The sequence below is a fragment of the Erpetoichthys calabaricus genome, chromosome 4 (genome assembly GCF_900747795.2).
Source record: "Erpetoichthys calabaricus chromosome 4, fErpCal1.3, whole genome shotgun sequence".
NCBI lineage: Eukaryota > Metazoa > Chordata > Cladistia > Polypteriformes > Polypteridae > Erpetoichthys > Erpetoichthys calabaricus.
Genome location: NC_041397.2, coordinates 67,311,655 through 67,333,742, shown reverse-complemented (window position 1 = coordinate 67,333,742; position 22,088 = coordinate 67,311,655). Strand labels below are relative to the sequence as shown.

The window sequence follows — 22,088 nt, the reverse complement described above, 5'->3', positions numbered from 1 at the left end:
ATTCATATTTTTTATAGTTGTGGAGCACACCATAGGACTCGAACAGAGGTGAAGATGTCTGAAGGTGTCAGATGCAAGTCTGCTCTACCACCCAGGAAAGCTTACAGCACTGCAATTGGTTGAACTTTGCCATGTAAAGAGTAACAGCATAATAATCTTCTACCCTCTGACCTTGTTAATATGGAGCCAGATGATCCACTATATTTCACCCTACATGAATTGTTTCACCCAATTCCTTTGTGGTTCTCTCGCCTGCCACATCTGTATGCTCTGGCATAATGCCACATTATAAGGCATCTACAATTACAGAGGCTTTTCATAAATCGAAATCAGAGAGCATTGATATTTTTTCCCCCACTCCTGTTGAACTCACAATCTGCCAGTGATAAGTGCTCTGCTTCTTCATCTCTACCTTATTATTTTTTTTTTCAGAGAAGATGCGGTTGGTAGAGCTCACTGCATTCATGGCTGCAGTAACACAATGCCATTTTAACATATTTGAGCTTGTCTGTGACTAGTGTGGATCACCAAAATTCGCCAAAGGGTTTTTCACAGTGAATACGCTGTGTTCGCAGGTGATCTTGTTTACTGAATATTTTCCTTGAAAGTTGCAGTTCCTGGCTTAATCAAACATTTTTTTCCAAAGTTCCCCAAGATACTATGTGAGGCAAACGTGACGTCACAAAGCTGTAATAGGTGTACACAGAATTTTCTCTCATGCCTGCAGTAAGATCGTTGCCAACTTGCCAATTATTATGTTGCATGCACACAAGGAGAAAAATGCTGTTTCAGTTACTGAGATGCGCTGAAAACGCTTACTCCCACCCCATCCACGGAAAAGAACTGTTCAATATTTTTCCCCATCTCTTGAAGAACTTATTTCTTAAACTCATGTTCATTTCGACCCACTGGGCTCCATGACTGCCACATGTGTCTCAGTGAACTTGAAAATGTAAAAAAGTGCCTGGAAGCCACAAAACATTGAGAAAAATTGCCAAATTTTCCTTCCTAATGCATTAAAAAAAATGAAAGAAAAAAAATGCAGTATTACTAGTACTGCCAAATGATAAATACACAGATCACTGTGCACTGGCAACACAGCACCGTGTGGCTAATTATGTTTGCAAAGTAGACGTGTGTTCAGCAACATCTTAAAAGAAATCCAAAAGGAGCCCTTCCCTCCCTTCATTAGAAAATACAGGATACATGTGAAATAATAAAAGCAAAAGATTTAGTATTATTTACAGGGCATTTCTTTGCCCTTGTGAAAGAAGAAAGTGGGAAGCATCTGCAGATACACAGGAAACAAAAAAGATGTTCCTGCTGTACCTGGAGCGAAGCATTCAAACAATGGAAATAACCAGTCCTACACTGAGGCTTCATGGCATGGCCAATGTTTGCCCCAAGTTTGTGAGCACAATGATCTATATTTTATTTACTAACTGCTAGTTTATGGCTGTATATCACATTTTGTTTGTAGTATTAGTCACTCTGTCTTTTGTTATTTAAGGCACAGTGGAGCAGTGGTTAGCATTGCTGCCACACAGCTCCAATCACATATCTGGCAACAAAAATTGGTCCAGAATTGTTGGCAGACTTACCTCAGGGACACTTAAAAGACAAATGCGCTATTATAATAAATTTAAAACTAGTTTATTTCCTCTTTCCCCATTGACTTCAAAGATTTTGCTGAACACAAGGCAAGGCGAATTCAGCAGGATTCGCTCATCACTAATTGTGACTAGTGCTGGGCGGTATACTTGTTCATACCGAAAACCATTTTTTATGATATGGATTTTTCTTATACCGCAACACCGGTTTAAATTGCCTAAACAACGTTCGGAACGTGGCGCAGCGGGAAACTGTTTAAGTGGGGACCTTTTTCACTGCTACACCGCTAAACACAGATTTGTTGAACTAGGGCTCTTTTTCACTGCTACACCACCAAATAGGTAGCATTCCGAAACTGAAGCCGACGATAAAGTTGAACATGATGTACAGAAGAACTTTTGCCGAAAAAAAGGAGTCACGTCCGTCGCCTGGAGATACTTTAGTTTTAAAAGGTCAGGTGTGTAAATACTATTTCTATACTACTGGATAATACTGCAAGCCAAGTTGTACTTGTTTTATTTGTTTTCAATACAGTGTAATGTACCTGGGTACTGTGTAATAATGTGACGACATGTTGACTTTATTCTCGACATTTCCACTTTAATCTTGACGCTTATGATGAGAATAAAGTCGACATGTTGACTTTATTCTCGACATTTCTACTTTATTCTCGTCGTTTATGTCAAGATTAAAGTCGACATGTTGACTTTATTCTCGTAATTTGTCATTAAAGTAGAATATCGTAAACTAAACTTCATCGTAAAATGAATATTTAATTTACTAGATTTTCTTAAACCCCGTCATAAGTTATATAGCACATTAAATGCTTTGTGTTAAGTGATTCTTAAACTGACTTCTTCTTGCACTAAGAGGAGGCGCCGGCAGCGATCGCCGCACAGAATACATTCACTTCATGATCCTCCTGCTCTCTGAACATTTAGAATGCTAAGATAAATACTTAATATAATTTTCATGGTGAAATGCATTAAAGCATGCATTAATCATATGGGGGCACGGCGGCATGCCTGCCTTGCATTTGCATGTTTTTCTGGTGGGTTTACTCGGCGTGCTTCAGTTTCCTTTCAAAGTCATGTAGGATGTGGGGTTTTGTTGTGCTATATTGACCCTGCTAGTGTATGTTTTGCTTGTATTCATCCTGCGATGTGCTGGCGACTCGTTCAGAGATGGGCGCAACTCTGAATGGATGGCATAATTAAACATGTATAACGAAGATATTTTTAAAGTTCTGAACACTCCGTGGGCTAAGTTTATAACTACTTTTAATTTCACAAAGACGTTTATCGTGTGGTGATTGGTTATGTGGTGAAAGAAAAAGGAAGGATAGGAACTGGGGTTTTGGTATGTCAGATAGAGACAGCATGCATGCAATAAAGATAGCCGCTCAGAAGAACATGCATTGAATTCTGTGTTCGTGTCTCCGACCAGCAGATCACAAACCCAACATTTACACAATATTTAAGTTAAACCTGTGCGATAGCTATTCATACATCCAGTTTTTGGGAGCCTCGTCACACCTGCCATAAAGTTCTCTACACTGAACATACACCTGGGGACCCCTTACTGCGAGGGAGCAGCACTACCGCCTCACTACCGTGCATGTGTAATACCTGCTTTAATGCATTTCATCATGAAAATGATATCAAGTATTTATCTTAGCATTCTAAATTTTCAGAAAGCAGGAATATCATGAAGTGAATGGATTCTGTATGGTGATCACTGTCTTCTCTTAGTGCAGAGGAAGTCAGTTTAAGAAGCGTAGTGATTAACCACTTGGTCGGGGAACGTAACACAAAGCATTTAATGTGCTACATTAATTTATGACGGGGTAAATTAAGTAATTGATTAAACATTGATTTTAGGAAGAAGTTTAGTTTACGACATTCTACTTTAATTATGAAGTAAACTATGAGAATAAAGTGGAAATGTCGACTTTAATCTCGACATAAATGGCGAGAATAAAGTGGAAATGTTGACTTTGTTCTCGACATATAGTTTGTTTTTTTCTTCCCAGTATAGCTTAGCTTGAAGCAAGGTCCATATTAATGCAGTTTGCCTAAATGATGGTTCAGTTGGTAAAGATGTGATCACCAAGTTGCACTTGTTTTATTTTATTTTAATTTGGTGAATACTGTGTAATGCACCTGGGCTTTAAGTCTTGAAGTAATAGTGCAACTATCAGTAATAATACTGTTATTTATTTTATTGTTATTATTTATTAGTTTAAATATTATGCAGTTTAATGATGATAAAGTTGTTTAAAAAGTCACTTTAACGTGTCAGTGGACAGAGATTGTTAACATTAACAGAAAGTGTAGTTGGTTTACAAAAAATATTTACTATTTATTCCTTTTCTAAGACATATTCGGTGCAATACAATTTTTGACAAGCACTTCTGGATATTTTACTAAGTCTAAATGCCTCTTTGTATGTTTGAAAATATGTTGTCAAAATTATAGTTTGTTTTTGCCAAATTTGTTCAATAAAAAGGTTCTATATTTTGACTGCATCTGTCATGCAATGTGATACCTTCTCCATTAGTGCCACCCCCTCAAAAACTATCACTTTATGGGGCAATGCAAAACTGTATTAATACTCGTGTGCACATTAAAATGTTTTTTTTGTACAATGTACAATACTCTTGACAGTGGAATAGGTTATTCTTAGCCAGTAATTGCAGTGGAAAATGTGGTTAACATTGGCTCATGCATGGGGAAAAAAATACCGTCGAATACTGTGAAACCGGGATAATTTAGAAAAATACCGTGATATAGAATTTTGGTCATACCGCCCACCCCTAATTGTGACACTCACATTTAGGCTTCCAAATAAATGTTCTTTGCATACCTATACTGCAGAGACGAAAATTTCTTCTCTCAGTCTTTAAAGTATTGTTTTTTGCTCCTATAGTCACCATGGTCTCATCTTTGATGTAAACCTGTTTATTATAAACAGTATGTACGACGTTGATGAGCATGCACCACATATGGTTGTCTCAGGGTGGCAACTAGGCAGGGTTCAAGGCACATTCATATACACAAACATTTACAAGAAAGACTGTGATTTATAAAAAATAATAATGTGCATATGGAAGATTTTATAATTCAGATTTTTTTTTGATAAACATATTTTCATGCTTGAATTGACACAAAGCTTTATAAATGAGACGCCTAAATCGTGGAGGTACCAACTCTCCTTCTAAATACCTCACAATGAGATGCACAAAGCAGAACCGTAAGTGTAAACCATTGCAGTACATGATGAATACAGTCAAAGCTGATGGATAGAAGGATATTTGCCTCAAGGGAGGAGAACTGGCTTTTTACAAAATCTCAATAAAAAAATATAACAAAACACAAGACAAAATTTTAACTTGGCCAAATTTAAAAAGAGCAGTCATAGTTAAGTATTATAAAAGATTACTTAGTTAAGGTTTTTTATTTTAATTAAAAAAAAAAAAATACATACATCGCTAACACGACAGCCTGCCACAAACGTCATCCCTTTTCTGGATTTCCGAAATACTCTTTTCGAATGTTCTCATAGGTGTTGTACCATGTTAGCCATTATGGATGCAACGACAACTCAAGCAAAATGACACCTTTTGTTGGCTAACTTAAAAAAAAAAAAAGATTGCACTATGTATGCTTTCGAGGCAGCTCAGGCCCATAATTCAGACAAAACATTCTTTTTAGTTAGCCAAAAAAAGACGTAATTTTGCTAAACTTTTCGTCGAATGTTCTCATAAAATAACAGAAATAAACTTTGAATAATTAAACGAAATTCAAATTTAAGTTGCCTTACAAATGAAAAAAAGCACATTTTAGGAAGTTTTCTTACGTAAGACCCTATAGTTTTCTTTAGTTGCTTATTTTTCGTAACTAAACAATGCTTGAAAAGGAAAGCAGCTACTCACATTGTAAGAATCGCCTGTAAGTCTACTTTCTCACTACTGATTTCTTCTATCAGATTGACACCTTAAAAACGATTTCGTTTTCTAAATATAAAGAAGACTTACACTCAACAGACAATCCGCTATCAGACTCAGTAAAAAAATCTTTTAAACATATTGCCTGCCTTTGAAACCCTGTATCTAAGACGCTCAGACATACACATCTAACTCTTTTGTCTTTCATCGTAACATTAATGGGGGAAAAAACCTGAAAAACACGAGCCTTCACAGTTAATGGCCACGTACATAAAGCCAGCTCCACCGGTGACAAGAATCCTCTTCCTAAACTTTTCATTAGCATCCGACTTATCCGACAAAGATATGTCTTCGCCTCCAGACATTTTTCAAATGGCTCAGCTGGAAGCATACTCATTTGCGGTATGTCATAAAAACGGTCGCGAAAGTGATGTGCCGCTATTAATATAATCACCTTTGCTATTAAAACGTTTGCTTTTTTTCAACAATTTAATCTCGCATATATACAAAACTACGATTATTACGTTTATCTGTAGCTATTTAGAAATATTATGTTCTCACTACCCATTAGATGCCGCAATACACGACACTCTATCAGATGTCTTCCACGGTTTACGGCACTGTTGACACGTATTACAGCAGGCGGCCGTGTTGGCTTTTGAAGTTGACAACCGAGCAACAGCTGGTAGAAGTGCCGCCCTCCACTAACTACAATTGGCTACTTTAGACGTCAGGTAGAACAATCTGCTTCATTATTGGTTATTTAACCCTTCTGTCAATTTACGGTCGTAGAATTTGCTTTTCCAGTGGATTTCAGCCTCCATTCATTGCAGTTAATGCAAAACGTTGTTTTTGTTAGTGTAAAATGTTTATTCGATTTCTGCTTCTTTTAGTAAATGTTCTTGTTATGTCATCCGTATGCGCCAAAACAGTAACTGGAGTATTCAAGAGCGAAACTTCAAGACAGAACAGTGGCCAGTACATTTCAAAATTTGTGTACCATGGTAGGTTAAAAGGCATTCTTTGGAAATTAATTCATAAACATTCAATTTTACCGTTATTTTTTTGGTTTACTGTTTCTTCTTCGTTTTTTTTGTCCTTAACGTCTTATGTTATGCAAAATCAGCTGTGAGCGATAAAGAAATGTTTTTTTCACTAGTGTCCAGCAGCGAGTGACACATTGCTTTGAAGAACCTGTGGGGATCGAGGTACTTTGGCTATATGTACTTGCATTTCATAAAGAATCAGAACAGGGTCTGAAATAGCAGCTCTTTTTTTCAACTCTTTCTCTTCTGCACAGTAATCTGTATTCTTTGTAACTATTCTGAAAGCCGTTAGAAGGTTCATTCTGGTTAGTGCAGAAATTGAACAAAATATGCAATAATGAAACAAGATGTGAAAGTCAATTTAGTATTTTCTTTCTTATTGCATTTAAGCATATACTATGTATTACTGAATCTCATCTTAAATAAAACAGTTTAGTGATTTGTGGTACTCAATATTGAAGGTAAAGCATCCTCAACGTTACGTGTGTTTTACAGTTTGGGACTCTTTCAGTTGATGCATGTTTTATGTAATTTCTTAAGTGATAAGCATTATCAAGTGTTTAATACAATGCATCACAGGATAACATGATGTCAGAAAAAAAAATAAACCTTGGGAAAGTTGATCATTCCATAGAACAGTGAGCCCAACTGCAAGGCCGGAGTAACCTTCGATAAAGCCCTGATGTCACTCAAATTGAGAGTTTGTGATAGTATTTGAAAATTGTGATACACAAGCATCACCTGACTAAGTTCAACCTCATGCAAAAATCTGCCTGGAAGCATGGGGAAAAATCACTCCCAAGTAATGTGCAAAGGTGGTACATTCTTAAGCCAGAGGACTTCAAACTGTCATTAATGCAAATGATGTCAGTATAAAATATTATCCCGTGGTATCAAAAACATGTACAAAAGGAATGTTTCCTTTTTTTCTTAATGTTTTATAAAATTAAAATTGGTTCTTTAATGTAAATTCTAGGTGTCTTTGCAATGAAAATCCTACAGGGAACAAAATATCATTGCTGGAGTAGTTATTTAGTAAAATTGGAAAGTTCATCAGGGTCTGCATATTTTTGTGAGACAGTCTATCTGGCATTAGCAAAGCTAATGTAATTGATAGGATTTTATAGAAAAAAAACAACTGCTGCATAGCCATGGGAAATTACAATTTTCCTGCTTTGTGAGAAGTATGCTAAATTTTGGGGCAGCTCAACTGGTTTTTCCAGCTGTTCTATGCACAGTGCATTGATGTGTAACATTTCTGTTTTATTTAAGAAGTCATTGGCAACAGCTTCATATGTTAGTTATACACCAATGTATGAAATATCTTACAGTATACAGTACCTTAAAACAGTACATTGGTTATTATAACTAGCTATAGTTCCAACTGTACTCTGAACCATGTTATGTATTTCTTAAGCTTAACATCTTACTAGCCTTTTTCTTTGTTCATAATCAGAATGGCATGGATTAAGAATTAGTTGCCCTTTCTTACTTATGATCAACTGAGGAAATTCTGTTCATAATGACTAGACCATCTTGGCCATTCAGTTTTAGACATCCAAGTAATTACTTGGCAATTTATTTGTCTCCATAAATATACTCCAAGTGTTTCACAAATACCTCTGTAGTACTAGGGTGTTGTACCGTGTTAGCCATTATGAATGTAGGGAAAAGTCAAGCAAAATGACACCTTTTATTGGCTAACTAAAAAGATTACAATATGCAAGCTTTCGAGACAACTCCGGTCCCTTCTTCGGGCAAGATGTGAAGAAGGGGCCTGAGTTGCCTCGAAAGCTTGCATATTGTAATATTTTTAGTTAACCAATAAAAGGTGTCATTTTGCTTGACTTTTCATTACAAATACCTCTGAAAATATGTTGGTCTCTATAAAGTTGTTGTGGAACTTGTGTAGAAATGAACTTGTTAAACCTAGTTAGCATCAATGAATAAAGTAGCTAGTTTGGTTTGTATTAGTGGAGCGTAATAATCTGAGTTCTTGATTAAATGAATCATGGCCAGAAAAAGCAGTATGTTATTATTAATAAAATGTATTCAATTTGTGAGTAAATACCATGCACAGGAAAAAAAAATGTGAATTTTCTCAAAAATGGATGCAGAAACCACAATGGATTGATATGTTCCTTGATAAAATGTAAAAATATTGAGGCAGTTTTCGATAGTACTGGTTTATATATAAATTTATAGGGTCACGTGTACAGAGCACAGTGAAATTCTTAAGTACATATGCAAATTAAAGTGCAACATGTCACTGTTTCCAGCACCATTAATAGTACGTAATAACTATGTTACCTTACAACTTCTGTCTTCCTTACTTTAAATAATTACCTAGCCTCAAAACATCTGTGTTCCTTACCTGAAAAACTGCAGTACACATTTGTCAAAACCTAACAGCAACAAATTATACAACAAATGTACTAGCGCATTCCATTACTTCAGCTCCTCAATAATGGCAATAGTGGACCAGTTTAGAATAGGTAGTAAACCTAAGATGCACAATTACAGTTGTGGATTACCTAAAGCAAGGCTTAATCCGTCCATCCATTTTCCTAACCTAATCTAGGGCAAAATCGCAGGGCAGCTGTAGCCTATCTCGGCAAGCATAGGGCAAAAGACAAGGATAACACCTGGACAGGGCACCAATCCATCACAGGGTGAATGCCAGTTCATCTATCCTGCATGTCTTTGGACTGTGGGGGGGAAACCGGACCACTCAGAGGAAACTCATTTGTACACAGGGAGAACATGCAAACTCCACACAGGGAGTACCCAAGACGTGAATCCCAGTTTCCTTATTGCAAGGCATCTGTACTACCACCTTGCCCCTTGCAAGGTTTAATGCACAATTAAAACCTCCTGCTGCTGAGTTTTCTGAAAGCTAAGTATTAACATTTTAGCAAAAATACATGCATTTTGAACATTTTAAGCATCCATCCATCCATCCATTATCCAACCCACTATATCCTAACCACAGGGTCACGGGGGTCTGCTGGAGCCAATCCCAGCCAACACAGGGCGCAAGGCAGGAAACAAACCCCGGGCAGGGCGCCAGCCCACCACAGGGCACGCACGCACACACACACACACACCATGGACAATTTAGGATCGCCAATCCACCTAACCTGCATGTCTTTGGACTGTGGGAGGAAACCAGAGCACCCGGAGGAAACCCACACACACACATCGGGAGAACATGCAAACTCCACACAGGGAGGACCCGGGAAGTGAACCTGGGTCTCCTAACTGTGAGACAGCAGCGCTACCCACTGTTCTACCATGCCGCCCCGTTTTGTGCATACAAATGGAAAATGGACATGTGGGTTATGCAGTATGAGTTATGTTAGAATTGTTTTATTCTATTTTCCATGGATGTTTTTCATATTGTTTGCCATTGTCCAGCATTGTCTGGTCACTATTGGGACATGTTCTGTTTGAATCTTTGTTACATCCTTTTTCTTTGAAAACATGAGATTAAAAATTATATGGGATAAGTAACATGTAAAAAAGATAACATTTTTATGTGGAGTATTCCTTTCTAATTTTAAGTGACAATGGAAGTGATTGTGTTGAAATATTACAGTAAATAAAGTATATTTATTTCTCCCTGCAGTTGCCTAAGTAACACTGTAGTAACATGCAGTCTTTTTTTATGCACAGGAAAAGATGCCTTGTTATGTTGCAGACTTGAAGATTCCCCAGTAGCAACTGAAAGGGAGTCAAAGCTAATTCTTTACCGAGAACAAGGATGGTTAAATTTGCTGAATGCTTTTGAAAATCTCAGCTGCTTGGAACAACTTGAAAAAGCGGATTTAAAAAGTAAGATTTTGAAATATCCATCCTCATCCATCCTCTTCCGCTTATCCGAGGTCAGGTCGCGGGGGCAGCAGCTTGAGCAGAGATACCCAGACTTCCCTCTCCCCGGCCACTTCTTCTAGCTCTTCTGGGAGAATCCCTAGGCATTCCCAGGCCAGCTGGGAGACATAGTCCCTCCAGCGTGTCCTGGGTCTTCCCCTGGGCCTCCTCCCGGTTGGACGTGCCCGGAACACCTCACCAGGGAGGCGTCCAGGAGGCATCCTGATCAGATGCCTGAGCCACCTCATCTGACTCCTCTCGATGCAGAGGAGAAGCGGCTCTACTCTGAGCCCCTCCCGGATGACTGAGCTTCTCACCCTATCTTTAAGGGAGAGCCCAGACACCCTGTGGAGGAAACTCATTTCAGCTGCTTGTATTCGTGATCTCGTTCTTTCGGTCACTACCCATAGCTCATAACCATAGGAACATAGATCGACTGGTAAATTGAGAGCTTTGTCTTATGGCTCAGCTCCTTTTTCACCACGACAGACCGATGCAGAGCCTGCATCACTGCGGATGCTGCACCGATCTGCCTGTCGATGTCAGGCTCCAATCTTCCCTCACTCGTGAACAAGACCCCGAAATACTTGAACTCCTCCTCTCGCTCCCAACCCTGAGAGGGTACTCCACCCTTTTCCGGCTGAGGACCATGGTCTCGGATTTGGAGGTGCTGATTCCCATCCCAGCCGCTTCACACTCAGCTGCGAACCGATCCAGAGAGAGCTGAAGATCACGGCCTGATGAAGCAAATAGGACAACATCATCTGCAAAAAGCAGTGACCCAATCCTGAGTCCACCAAACCGGACCTCCTCAACATCCTGGCTGCACCTAGAAATTCTGTCCATAAAAGTTATGAACAGAATCGGTGACAAAGGTCAACCCTGGCAGAGTCCAACTCTCACTGGAAACGGGTTCGACTTACTGCCGGCAATGCGGACCAAGCTCTGACACCGGTTGTACAGGGACCGAACAGCCCTTATCAGGGGGTCCGGTACCCCATACTCCCAGAGCACCCCCCACAGGATTCCCCAAGGGACACGGTCGAACACCTTTTCCAAGTCCACAAAACACATGTAGACTGGTTGGGCGAACTCCCATGCACCCTCCAGGACTATGCTAAGGTTGTAGAGCTGGTCCATTGTTCCGCTACCAGGACGAAAACCACACTGTTCCTCCTGAATCCGAGGTTCGACTATCCGACGGACCCTCCTCTCCAGAACCCCTGAATAGACTTTTCCAGGGAAGCTGAGGAGTGTGATCCCTCTGTAGTTGGAACACACCCTCCGGTCCCCCTTCTTAAAGAGGGGGACTACCACCCCGGTCTGCCAATCTAGAGGCACTGTCCCTGATGTCCATGCGATGTTGCAGTGACGTGTCAACCAAGACAGCCCTACAACATCCAGAGCCTTGAGGAACTCCGGGCGTATCTCATCCACCCCCGAGGCCCTGCCACCAAGGAGTTTTTTGACCACCTCGGTGACCTCAGTCCCAGAGATGGGGAAGCCCACCTCCGAGTCCCCAGGCTCTGCTTCCTCATTGGAAGGCATGTTAGTGGGATTGAGGAGGTCTTCGAAGTACTCCCCTCACCGACCCACAATGTCCCGAGTCGAGGTCAGCAGCGCACCATCCCCACCATATACAGTGTTGACACTGCACTGCTTCCCCCTCCTGAGACGCCGGACGGTGGACCAGAATCTCCTCGAAGCCGTCCGAAAGTCGTTCTCCATTTGCCTCGGCAACCACCGAAGCAGCATTCCGCTTGGCCTTCCGGTACCTATTAGCTGCCTCCAGAGTCCCACAGGACAAAAGGGACCGGTAGGACTCCTTCTTCAGCTTGGCAGCATCCCTCACCGCCGGTGTCCACCAACGGGTTCAGGGATTGCCGCCACGACAGGCACCGACCACCTTACAGCCACAGCTCTGGTCAGCCGCCTCAACAATAGAGGCACGGAACATGGCCCATTCGGACTCAATGTCCCCCACATCCCTCGGGACATGGTCGAAGTTCTGCCGGAGGTGGGAGTTGAAGCTACTTCTGACAGGGGGCTCTGCCAGATGTTCCCAGCAGACCCTCACAACACGTTTGGGCCTACCAGGCCTGACCGGCATCCTCCCCCACCATCGAAGCCAACTCACCACCAGGTGGTGATCAGTTGACAGCTCCGCCCCTCTCTTCACCCGAGTGTCAAAGACATGTGGCCGCAAGTCCGATGACACGACCACAAAGTCGATCATCGAACTGATGCCTAGGGTGTCCTGGTGCCAAGTGCACATATGAACACCCCTATGCTTGAACATGGTGTTTGTTATGGACAATCCGTGACAAGCACAGAAGTCCAATAACAAAACACCACTCGGGTTCAGATCGGGGGGCCATTCCTCCCAATCACGCCCTTCCAAGTCTCACTGTCATTGCCCACGTGAGCATTGAAGTCTCCCAGCAGTACGAGGGAGTCCCCAGAAGGTATGCCCTCTAGCACCCCCTCCAGGGACTCCAAAAAGGGTGGGTACTCCGAACTGCTGTTCGGTGCATATGCACAAACAACAGTTAGGACCCGTCCCCCCACCCGAAGGCGGAGAGAGGCTACCCTCTCGTCCACCGGGGTAAACCCCAATGTACAGGGTCCAAGTCGGGGGGCAATAAGTATGCCCACACCTGCTCGGCGCCTCTCACCGGGGGCAACTCCAGAGTGGTACAGAGTCCATCCCCTCTCAAGGAGATTGGTTCCAGAGTCCAAGCTGTGCATCTAGGAGAGCCCGACTATATCTAGCCGGAACCTCTCAACCTCGCACACAAGCCCAGGCCCCTTCCCCTTCAGAGAGGTGACATTCCACGTCCCAAGAGCCAGCTTCTGTAGCCGAGGATCGGACCGCCAAGGTTTTTTTTTATATTTTGAAATATAAAGTTTAATATGTTTTAAAAATGTCACCATAAAATTGCGGTGCATCCTAAAGTGTTACATCAGTTTTGTGGACCTGACTGCAGTATGTACCTTTAGACCTTTTACAGATTTTAGTACATTTTCAGTGAAGTTAAAATTTATAATTGAGATGACAGAATGAGACAGACCTTTAAAGTATCAATTTTTATTTCAGTGTATTTCTTCATATATATTCTCTAATGTTTTAGAATTAAACTACTTAAGTGATTATAACTGTTTTCAAAATTGGTTGAAAGTAATTTCTTATTAATGAGATGTTTCCTATTGCATTTATTCTGCATAGATAAAAACGACACATGTGCAATGTTGGATTTAATGTTTCCTTTTCACTTTGGCGTAGTATTTATTGTTCCGTCACAATAAACCTCGTTCAAAATATGGGTTCAGTCTGTATGAGTTTTGCTAGGTATTTCTTCCCTACATTCCATGATGTGGACATAGATTGATAGGTGGCTTGAAAAGTGACTCCGTATGAATAAGTGTGTTTGCATGATTGAGTGTGCCCCACAATGAATCTGTTCCTGTTTGTAAAAAGTTCTTGCATTGAATGTTGTATGGATAAATTCTACCTCTCCATGATCCTCAGTTGAAATAAACTAGTTTGACAAATGAGACAGTGTTCCCTTTTTTCTCCTAATTGTATAGTCATTAAATCAAAGTTCAGACTAGAAAACTGTTTATGAGATAAATTCAAGAAATCTGTATACTTAAACAAAAGAAGAAATTAACCAGAACAATAGCTCCTAAACTAGATCCACTTGGTCCTACACATTATGCAGGTTCTGTATCTGCGGATTCAGCCAACCAGTTTCAGATTCGGCCGTTGTTTGAGCATTGTTTGCCTTGTATCTTCATTTGTTCACTACTTGTGTTGTGTGTATCCTTTGTTTCTGTGAAAAATGGCTCCTATAAAGCAGTTAAGTGGCCAAAACAATCCCGCACAGGCTAAGAGGGAGTGTGCTATCTCTCAATAAGAAATTAAAAGTCTTAGATCTTTAGAAAAGTACCATGTGACTTGCTTGAAGTAGGCCATAGGATTGCTAAGAATGAATCGAGCATTCTCCCAGTAAAACAGAAAGAAGCTGATTGTGTGGAAGTGTTAGTGCTGCCCCTACAACAGCAAATATGGTCTCTCTGAAAAAGAATTAATTACACTACCGATCAAAGGTTTTAGAACACCTCTGTTTTTTCAATTTTTATGGAAATGCTCACAGTTTAATGTTTCATGAAATCAAGGCACAGAACAAGTAAACAACTGCTGATTGAACAGCCAAACTGTGGCAACACTTTTTTCAGAATGTCGGTGCATATCACCAACTCTGCCTCCAGCAAAAGAACCCCAGTGCATCACACTTCCTCCTCCATGTTTGACAATTGGCGTCACTCACTGAGGAACCATCCTTTCACTGACTCGCATGATGAACCGAAGATGTCAAATTTTGTTTCATTAGTCCATAAGGCTTTCTTCCAGTCTACAGTAGTCCACAGCCGTTATTTCAAGGCCCTATTTTGTCCATTAAGGAATGGCTTTCTTACTGCCACTTGCTTGCCCTGTCAAACCTGCAGCTCAAAGTTTTCTCTTCACAGTAGAAACTGAGACTTGCTTTTTTTGACCACTGTTAAGCTGTGCCTGAAGCTGTTGTGCTGTTAGGCACCTATCATGCAAACTGATTTCCTCAGAAACTTGTCCTCTGATTGGGTTGTGTCTTTGGGTCTGCCAGATCTCTTCCTATCAGAGTTTTTTCCAGTTTCCAATTGCCTTTGGATTGTGCAGGACACCATACTCACTGACATTTTGATTTTTTTTTTTTTTTTGCATTTTCTCGAAATGAATGGGCTTCACTTTTAAGGGCAATAATGCCATGTCTCACTTCATTTGTTAATTGCCATTTTCTTGCCACTATTACTGGAATTTACAACTTTCAGCAGTATAATATTGTCCAAGTAGCACTTCAAATTGTGTAGTAGCACAGTCTGTTCCAACTCTACTTTAAGAAAACAAAGGGTTTTTAAGTAATCAACAGAAGTCTGGACACCTGTGTAAACTGTTTTCAACCTATTAGTTATTCCTTAAAAAATTGCCGTTTGTATATTCTGAAATTTGATGTTTTTTTCAGTTTTTGCTAACCAAAACTTTAAACCCTCTTTAAAAACCCTTGGCAGTTTACTGCTTACCATTTCACAATTTTAGGTCATTCATTACATTTCAACTGATTAAATTTGAAGAAAAACTGGGATGTTCTAAAAGTTTGGACTGGTAGTGTAAATAAATGATTAATAATCTCACAGGCTTGTTGTTGATACAAAATGTAAATGACTTCCCACCAAATGCTTAATGCTACTGTGTATCAACTTTTAGACTTGCCTAAAATGGGAAGAGAGAACACAACATTGGCCTGATTGTTTTACGTTGACTTTGGTTTCTTCTCTCTTCCCAGTGATGTGACCAGGGTTGTTTTTGCTTTACACTTAATGCTACCATGATAGGCTAAAGCTCCTTATTATTATTTCTTTGAATAAGTGGGATTAAAAAGTGAGAGAATGCATGAATGACCTGATACTTGTGGGGAACACTCTACAGTTCTTTGGATGATGATAGTTACACTTCTGAAAAAAACAGTCATTAAATGGAGCCACTGTAAATTCAAGAAAATAAATAACTTGCATTTCATTAAAACATTATATATGTTGAGTTCTGATATTTTCCCAAATTAAGCATTCATGGTAAACTGCTAACGTTAACCACACATAAAGATTTTATGCATAAATTTAAATATGCCAAATTTTTGCATCCTTAAATGCAGTTGAATGTGAGAGAAGTAGAATACTGCTGTATTTCTTTTCTTAAACTTGCATATTCTCTCTTTTATTTTTCCTTGTTTTTATCGAATACTTTCATTTTTGGGGTTTACATGTAATCATTGTTTTCATAAGTAATTGCGTTTTGGCAGAAATTTTGCTCTGTTGTGGCATTTAGCATTTTTCACTTAGTTGCTTTTTCTGTAATTAAAACTCTTTTTAAGGTTCACTGTTATGGTTCTTTGTATAAGCCCATCCTCATGGTATATTTATTACATTTATTTACTTTTTCATTTTAAAATGAGCTATTGAGTAGTAGATCAGTATAATTCAAGTGTGGGCAATTTTGAGCTGCTAATTGCTCCAGTGTACAGTATGCATGCAGTGTTGTCTTCCTTTGTTGCTGCAACAATAATTCAGACTCTTGTCAAGAGTTCTTTTTTTCCCTAACCAGACTGGAAATTGTATTGTTTGTAAGAATGTAAGAGAAAATGAAAGGGCAGCATCACATAAAGAGAGAACCTTTCAGTCTTTGATGTGCAAGAAATTAAAAATCCATTTTAATAACATTTCAAAGGGGTGTTATTGATCAAGGTGATGCTTAATTTGCAAAATTATGTACTTATTTTCATACTGAAAAGAAAATCTAGCTCTTTGCCAAATAGCTGTTTTTTCTGATGGTTTCCATTTTACATATATTGGAAGAAGAGTAGCGAGATGATGATATATATCTAAAACAAAATGTAATTGAAAGCAAAGAAATGCTTATCAATACTTTTGGTTTTCTTAATAACAAAAATCTGTGTTTTGCACTACATGGTTTTTTTTGGTTTTTTTTTAAGTTATGTCTATTTTACATGATGTTGTTAGATAACTAATAATTATCAGTTTTCTTATTACTTGCTTGGCTTCAAAATCTATTTTTGAAATAAACTCCTTCTTGTCTTTGATATAGCTGTTCTTTATAAAGAATTAACCAAAACAATGTTATAGGAAAAATACCACAAATGGAATTAAATATGTGACAAATTAAAAATGTGTTTTTATGAAATTAATAAAAAAAATTACTTTGTAAAATGTGTAAATATAGGCTTTATCTAACTTGTATCCCTTTATGTAACTAAATATGAGAGTTAACGTCTTTTGCTTTTCATGTAAAGACATTATTAATCTAGAAACAAGTATACAAAATATTATTTGGCCATTATATTTTAGATTTTTCAGTTATAACATATATAAGAGAAAATCTGCTTCAGAGACTGTGTCAATGTGAGACCTGAAAATTAATGAAACAAAAATGAATGAAAATTAATATTAAAAGCAAATTATACTAGAAAAGTTGTTCTGTTCATATTATAATCACATGTAAAAAAAAAAAATACATGCATATGTATTGAATCATGGTGAAAACTTCATTATTTTTCTGCTTATCTGAACAATTAATCACTGTTTTTTATTTAGAATTATCTCCATATGAGTGTTTTACAAGATGATGTGGTGTTTATTGCTTTTAATTTGTTTATTTTTACCATGCAAGTTACATTGTCACAGGAAGAGCTGAATCAGACAATACCCCAAATGCCACATCCACAAACATGGCATATTTTATATGTCGACATGCATACCTGCCAAGAAAATGAAATTAATGCTGATTCAGATGGCATTAAATATGAGATTAGAATGCTGAATCCAGATTCAGCAGGAAATCCAATGGACCATTTCAGTGCGGAGGAATCTGGTAAATACATGTGTTTTTGTTTTTATACATTACACAGAAGTGTAGTTAAATAAGTGAAACTAATTCTAAATTTTGACATTCCTAAAATGTATTTTCCTTTATTAGTTTTAGGTGTTTGTTGTATTTATCCTATAAATAAAGTATTTTTTCCAGTTTATCTATTAAATAACTGTTACCTTTTTTCTTTAGTCAATGTTAATTTATGTGGTATGTGTGTATTTCATTTGAGATCTTAATAGAAAGCATTTATTTACTTTTTATAACACAGATGTTTTTAAGTAAAGTATTAAAGGTTGTGAGGGATCTTACCAATTGATGTGTTCAGCCTTTATTTGATATTCTCTATAAATAATTGATATCAAGAGTATTATTGCGTTATAGCTCTATGATCATATTTAAATATATACATGATCAATGACAGTAGGGAGTTGAACTTTTACTTTTCTCCCTGTATTCATGTCAAGTATTAAGTGTAAGTCTGTGTATGAGTGAGCATGCACTAAATTATTTCCTGTCTTATATCCAGTGCCACAAGCATAAACATACACTTTCTACAGTGCCGAAATCATGCATAAATGACTAAAAACATGTGTACTGTAAGTGTGTGTGTGTGTGTATGTATGTGTATATATCTATATATATATATATACACACACACAGACAGTTGTTGGTTGGGAGCATGCCTTGATACAGCGTGACATCACATGACAGACTACTTGAGGATCCAAAATCAGGACCCGAGTGCATTTACAGTGTGTGTGTGTGTGTGTAGAACAATCTGCGCACGGTCCTCTTTAATGCTAAAAACAAGAAATCGACAGCAGAAACATGAAACGCAGTTTATAGCATTCCATGCAGTTCTTGCCCAGTGGAATACATAGGACAAACATCAAAAAGAATCGCAACACGTATACATGAACATCACAACGCTGTCAGAAGAAAGGACTCACAATCACTGATCTATACGCATACTAAATCAACAGGACATACATTTAACTGGGACAATGTACAAGTAAGGTTTAAGGCCAGTACCAAAAGTGCTAGAGAGCTGGCCGAATCTTGGCTATCAAATCAGAACACCATCAACAGATATTTGGACATAAAGCCAGCATATGCAAACTTAAGAAGAACATCCATCCATTTTTCAACCCGCTGAATCCGAACACAGGGTCACGGGGGTCTGCTGGAGCCAATCCCAGCCAACACAGGGCACAAGGCAAGAACCAATCCCACCGCAGTAAGAAGAACATGTTCATAATAAATAAAACTTTACAATCAATACCCCCCCAAAGGTCACACTGACTTAGCCCTCCCCCACTCGCCGCAACCCACCCCTCCAACCACGTAATTTTTGCTATATATTGCCTTTGATTCTTGTAAGTCAAAGCATTATCCTCTGATGAAGGCTCCTGGTAGGGGCTGAAAGCTCAGGAATAAAAAGTACTTCATGATACGTGATACATTTTCTCCCTTTGTGGATCTCCAGCTGCAAATATGCAAACCACATCACAGACCTTCTCTTCCATATATATATATATATATATATATAAAATATATGAGTACATGTCAAATAATATAAAGAGTACACAACACATGTTCAGGTGTACACCACAGCTGCTGATGTCCAAGATTCGACCCCCTGCAAGGGGAAGCAAAGGTACATACACGTTACAGTATACATATTTTATACTAATTTATACAGAACATACAGTATATTCTTTTAATTTGTTTTGGGCCATGGATGACCAGAACATAACCTTCCTGCATTAGAAACAAAAAAAAAAATAAGTTGAAGTGTAAATTAAGAATAATCCATATACAGTGGTGACTTTTTCTCATTTTTTTACAGGTTTACATGACTTCTACTTTCTGCTAATACTAGCTTACTTTGTTGCTGCCTGTATATATGCTCAGCCGCTATGGCAGACTATCAAAAAAGGTGGTCCGATGCATACAGTTTTGAAAGTCTTGTCTTCGGTGCTGTGCTTACAGGCAACGGCTGCCCTCTTGAACTACATTCACATGTCAAGGTAAAGTGTGATCTATGGCATATGCACTGAGTTGTTCAAAGACTCATCTTAGCTTCAGGTGGAAAGGCTAGTCCAAATGGTCTGATTAACACCTTTTTTATTTTTTTATTTTTTTTTATTTTTTTTGCAAATGAGTTATAAGCAAGTCTTATTTTAATGCACCAGATTAATGAGGAATACTGGTCTATTCATAACATTTTATTTAATTTCAATATGTGGGTGTCTCTTTTTCTTGGCACACGTGTACTCTGTAAATGTAGTAAAACTGCAACTGAATTTCACTTCTCCAAATTACATTATACTATTGATGTTTTGAATATGTTTTTAAACTAACATAGCAGAATTAGAAAAAAAACAAGAGTATTTGTTTTTTATTTGTTGCAGATTTGTTAATCAAAAAAAATATGAACTCTGTTATGTCCGCTTTTATCCTTTTTTGGTGCATTTTGTCATTTGTAACCCAAGTAAATACATGTGTTGTATACAAAAGCATTCTAAGGTAGAAAGTGTCTATCCATCCAGTATTACATAGTGTGTGAAATTATTTAGCTATAAGCCAATAGAAGAACAGGGCTGAAATTAGGGGTATTGAAACAGTAATTTTAAAAACTGCATAAATTATATTTTGTTAGATCATAATTTTTATAATGAATAGTCCAGATTTATTTAAAGGCAATTGGGTCTCGCAGTAGTCTAGTTAATACTATATGAAATGTGTATACTGACCTACGGGTCTAGTTCTTTGAAGGCCCATAGAGGATTTTTTTTCCCTCCCATATCAAACGCATGTTAGCTCAAGAGTGTAACATTTCCCAGGAGGGAATATGCATTTCTGGTACCATTGCATCATAATGCCATAAGATAATGTGGTATGTTTGGTAAATATGTGAGGCCGGAGGAAGAAATGTTACATGATTTGATACAGTAGTACGATATATTCTAATTAGATACTAAGTTTGGCAGAATAAAGTTAACAACAGTTGAAGAAAGAAGTAATAAAAAAGTAGTGGTTCTGTTTGCACATAAAAGATCAGGAAAGAGAGCTGTGTCTGCCACCTGCTTTTATGTAAAATGGTGTTAATCATTATTGACCTCTTTGAATTAGCAATCCATTATACACCATAAGCTCCAAAATATAAATAAAGAAATGGGCCTAAACAAAAAGCTAAAGCAAATTTTTAAAATATGACAAAAAGACTGTCAGAATATGCTCAAATATTACAAAATATTTACTTTCATAAGCTTATGAGCCAAAGATGGGTGTGATACTTACAGCTGAAATATATATAAAATCATTGAAAAAAAAAAATCATAGAATTAAGTAGGAAATGGAGAAGATGCTTGGTTCTGACTGGGCTACTCTGTTTGTGGCTATTATTGTAGATCTGTGTAGAATGTGCATTGCAAAGCCAAACATTTCAAATACAAACACGTTCAGCATAAAGGTCAGATAGGGGAAGGCTGAAACTTTAACTTTCTGAAATGTTTGCTGGTTTTTTTTTTTTTTGTAAACATTCGTAAAGTTGTTATTCTTTTAAACTTGGCATGTGAACAAAACTGACAAATGTGATCGTTTGGAAAATGTGGTTTTACAGTAATCTCTGTGTACCACTTTTGTAATTAAATAATCCAGAAAGTAATTTTTACAGCAAATTTAGCATCTGACATTGCTACAGCAGCATTTGCTCTGCATGGCAAGGTTTGGTTCACATGTATCCGCTACTGTCACATTTTAAAAGATTACAAAAAAGACTTTTCCAGTTGTAGAATATTTGAATAAGAAGCAAGGATGTAATTAAAGTGATAACATTTTTAAGATGAGTGAAGTTTCTGTATGAGAACTTTGTAGTCCTTTTCAAATGTGGTATTACAAAGTGATATTTTTTGAAAGCAGTATTACTAAACTGTCATACATTTTGGCTTTTGCATATGCAGAATTTCTAAGAGAATATTATACTTTTTTTGCAATGTGACAAGACCCATATTACTTAGAGCAAAACAAATTCTTTAGTGCCTTTTATTTAGACATTTTGGAATATTGCAAAAATTAGCAATATATATAGCTATTTTGATTTTGTTTTTTGTCTGTTCCATATTAACATGTC

At 38.0% G+C, this 22,088-nt stretch overlaps 2 protein-coding genes across 3 annotated transcripts in view; one reads left to right on the top strand and one right to left on the bottom strand.

The window, feature by feature from the left end:
- LOC114650105 (dTDP-D-glucose 4,6-dehydratase-like) overlaps positions 1-6,052 on the bottom strand; it is a 71,779-nt gene extending 65,727 nt beyond the window's left edge. The window contains exon 1 of one of the 2 annotated variants that reach the window (XM_051926793.1): positions 5,828-6,052. In XM_051926793.1, the coding sequence (XP_051782753.1) occupies positions 5,828-5,922 (95 nt within the window). In that variant the 5' untranslated portion in view covers positions 5,923-6,052. The remainder of the gene's footprint in view (positions 1-5,827) is intronic. The other variant, XM_028799559.2, reaches the window with a different exon arrangement.
- Positions 6,053-6,349: 297 nt separating this feature from the next.
- Positions 6,350-22,088, top strand: part of gpr180 (G protein-coupled receptor 180) — a 49,875-nt gene continuing 34,136 nt past the window's right edge. The window contains exons 1-4 of the mRNA XM_028799558.2: positions 6,350-6,561; positions 10,279-10,437; positions 17,753-17,953; positions 19,803-19,983. Coding sequence (XP_028655391.1) covers positions 6,423-6,561; positions 10,279-10,437; positions 17,753-17,953; positions 19,803-19,983 — 680 coding nt within the window. The 5' untranslated portion in view covers positions 6,350-6,422. The remainder of the gene's footprint in view (positions 6,562-10,278; positions 10,438-17,752; positions 17,954-19,802; positions 19,984-22,088) is intronic.